Source organism: Nestor notabilis, unplaced genomic scaffold, assembly GCF_000696875.1.
Source record: "Nestor notabilis isolate BGI_N333 unplaced genomic scaffold, ASM69687v1 scaffold1997, whole genome shotgun sequence".
NCBI lineage: Eukaryota > Metazoa > Chordata > Aves > Psittaciformes > Psittacidae > Nestor > Nestor notabilis.
This window is the reverse complement of record NW_009937620.1, coordinates 14470-18087: the sequence shown is the minus strand read 5'-3', so window position 1 is coordinate 18087 and position 3618 is coordinate 14470. Positions and strand designations below refer to the sequence as shown.

Genomic DNA, 3618 nt, shown 5'->3' with positions numbered 1-3618 from the left:
TGAGCATTTTGCTCCCTGCTTTTTCTGTGCTGTAGCATCATCTGAGTGGGCGATGAAGGGATGTGCCGGCTGGCCCAGGGTGTGTAACCCCTCCATTAACACAGCCAGCTGTGATTTCCATTTTAGCTCATGGGATACTGCTGCCCTATTTCGATCTCTCCTCATTTCTCTCTGCTTCAAGGCTGCCTTCATAAAATGCCAGGCTGGTTTGGGTTGGAAGGGACCTTAAGATCATCCAGTTCCAACCCCTGCCACGGGCAGGGACACCTTCCGCTAGAGCAGGTTGCTCCAAGCCCCTGTGTCCAGAACACTGCCAGGGATAGGGCAGCCACAGCTTCTCTGGGCACCCTGTGCCAGCGCCTCAGCACTCTCTTCTGGCTAAGATCTGTTCTCAATCTCCCCTCTGTCAGTTAAAGCCATTCCCCTTGTCCTGTCCCTACAGGCCCTTGTCCAAAGCCCCTCTCCAGGTTTCTTGTAACCCCTTTAGGCACTGGAGCTGCTCTAAGGTCTCCCTGGAGCATTTTCTCCTCCAGGCTTCTCCCTTCAGCCTGTGAGGGGAGGAGTCTTGCATTGTGAGTACGGATGTGCTACTTAGGGTGAAAACCCATCATGAAATGTCTGCTGCTGATTACTTGGTGCATCTGTTACTGTCTGGAGTAACTCACCTGATCTGCTGACTTGTGGTCCTCTTGTAGATATGACCAAAATTTTCTCAGAGGGAGCTGCTATCAAAGCTTGTAGGCATTTTATTTTGGTTACCAAAAGGGAATGGTTGTTATCAGAAGAATCAAGCCCTTCATCTGAGCTCATGACAGAGTTTCATACTGATTGTGTGAAGTTTAGGTGGGCACATGCCCAGAAACATTTCTAACCAGACTGCTTTAAAGCTGCTGGGCAAATATTTGGAGGCATTACCTGGAAGAGTTAATTTACTTGCCTCCCAATCTCTTGCTGGAGCAAGCAGGAGGAACTTACACTGCCAGCAGTGCTAAGTTTGGTGAGTTATCTCCCCTCCCTGGCTGCTTTTTGGAAGGAAGGTTAAAAGAAAAAATCCTTACTCACGGTATTTCAGTTTTTCCACTGATGTGACATCACTGGATATAACATAGAAACAAGTTGTCAAAATAAAGGGGAGGCGGGGGGGGGAGGATGGGAACTTCGCTGCCTGATTGAAAACATCACTACTGTTTCGGAGGGGTGGTAGCTGGGGTGCCTTGGCTCAGATGACTGCTACGGGCCTCGCGCAGGGATGCGTCTCCCTGCCTGCCACAAGGAATTGTTCAGCGTCAGTAATACATCGTCCTGGGAAGAGGGCTGTGTCTTCCCACGGGGATTTCACCTCTGCCTACGCAGGGTCCGGGTTTGCTAACGGGTTTTGTTGTCTGGTGCAGATCTCAGCATGTGTGCGTGCATGTGAGGTCTTGAAAGCGGGCGGGAGACAAGTGGGGATGGGTGTGGGATGTGCCCACGTTAAAAAAGGAACAAGAAAAGAGACTGCTGGGGTTTTAAATAGGCTGAACCCTGTGTGTCTGTATAGGTGGTGCTCTTCAGTGGGTCTGAGTAAACGCCGCTTCAGTGGGAGTTGTGCTGCTGAGCTTGTTTGAAGCACTTTAAGTGTTATCTTTCTAAGGAAGTTATTCTGCCAGCAGCAAGCAAAAAAAGTTCAGGTGGAGCCCTGCGATGGTAGTTAGGCTGATTCCTCAGCTGTGTCTTTTCTTGCTACCGAGGGGATGTCTCTGGTGGGTGTGTGTGAACTTGAGTGGGTTTTTCATCAGGATGCAGCACGCTGGAGGTGGAAGCAAGGTCATTTTGAATTATGTGAATTATGAATGTTTACAGAGACTTCTGCACCAAGGTTTACAATATCATTAAATAAATTCTTCAAAGTACTGAAAGTTTGGTGGAGGAATGACTGGAGGTGACAGCATTGGTAGCAGTGTTAATTTAGAGAGATTAGGATTTGAACTGGTTGGAAAAAAACAACCTCAAACCCACTACCACCAAACCAAGTAAAACCACACCAAAACACAGCACAGGCTTCTTGCTGAAATCTGTTACAGAAGACCTCAGTCCAGGAATGTTTAACATTTACACTGACTATTTATAACATTCTAGCTTAAAAAAAAGTTTACATTTATGGGCAGCATCTTATATGGTATCAATCATTTAGGACTTAAAACTTAAACAAAAGCCAAAGCCATAATTTGGCAAACATTCTACATATTTAACAAAGCAGCACAGGAGCTGGTGCTAGCTGTCTTCTAGGAGGATTAGCTTCTAATTAAGCCATTTAGAGTGAGCCAATCTCATGGTATTGCCATTATTGCCTTGATAACAGCTGAAATCAATATAGGTGATGAGTGAAAGGACCTTGCTTGTGCTTCTCTTGTCAGTAGAAAGCAGCAGAATGTTCATGTTTCTGTTCAGTTTCATTGCTCCTCCTGTTGTTGCATTTGCCAAAAAGAAAGGAATACTCAGCTTGGATTAATCAGTTGCTGTATAATTACTTCAGGTAACAAGTAAGTTTTCTCTTGGACTCATACATCTAGTTGCAAAACAACTGCTTGTGTTAAATTACTTATCCTATAGAAGAGCAGGAAACAGGATTTACAGAGATACAGCTCATTAGTCTCTGGGTATGTCTTCTATAAACTGCTGGGGATGTGTAACATTTAAAAGGGGGATGCTGATTGCAAGGCAGCAACCTCTAGTTATGGTGTGAATGCTAAGATGACTGCAAATCAACAAAAGTAATTGTCAGAAAGTGCCACATCCTGGTAGAAATTTGCTTGGTTTGTGCTGTTTTAGAAGGAATACGAAGCTTGAGGCTGCTGCTGTTGTTGTTGTTCTTGTTGTATTTCTTGTTTTTTCAGCATAGTTTAAGTATCTTTTGTTTCTTTATTTTCATTAAGTGTGCATGCCTAGATTTATTTTTAATACATCATTTCCTATGGGAAAGGATAGGCTGGGGAACGTAGCAACACAAAACTTGGAAGTACATTAGTAATTGGATTTGGTTTTGTGCTGCCACAGGAAACTTAGTGATTGAGGGCCTTCAAGGGTTGACCTTTCCTGAAGCACATATGCCCTGGGGGCAACAGGATCCATTCATAGGTGCTTAGAAAATAACTATTGTTCACTGACATCCTCTGTTTTCTTCTTCCTTTTTAAACCAGGTTTGAATTATAACTTGACTGCTGATGTGGCAAAGAAGGAAAAAAGCCAGCAACCCAGAGTTTATTTTGTGACTTCTGGAGAGACAGCGGGGCAGATCACAGAGAAGTTAGAACTGACATACATGCAGGAAAAGTGCGAGCATTACCTAGCATACGTCAAGGTCAGTTCATTCCTGTCCTTACTTACGATGTCCTCACTGCAATTCCACTCTTTTTTAAGCATTCAACCAAATAAAGTGGCACGGTTTGGCTTTGGATGTTCTTTGTTTTCTTGACAGGTGGATGAAGTTTTTTTGTGTGGAAGCTCAGAACTTTGTGCTTGGCATGATTTGTCAGTCTGAGCACCACTGGGCCTTCAAGACCTGGCGTCAGGAATATGTATTTGATTTACTTCTGATCAGGCGCAGTTGTGGGGGATTTCTTTTCACTTTTGTCTTGGTTT

At 44.4% G+C, this 3618-nt stretch overlaps 1 protein-coding gene across 1 annotated transcript in view; it reads left to right on the top strand.

Annotated features, from left to right (window-relative positions):
- ITGA9 (integrin, alpha 9) overlaps positions 1-3337 on the top strand; it is a gene marked incomplete at both ends in the record, with an annotated part of 45256 nt that extends 41919 nt beyond the window's left edge. Inside the window, one exon of the mRNA XM_010018893.1 lies at positions 3177-3337. Coding sequence (XP_010017195.1) covers positions 3177-3337 — 161 coding nt within the window. The remainder of the gene's footprint in view (positions 1-3176) is intronic.
- Positions 3338-3618: the final 281 nt, after the last annotated feature.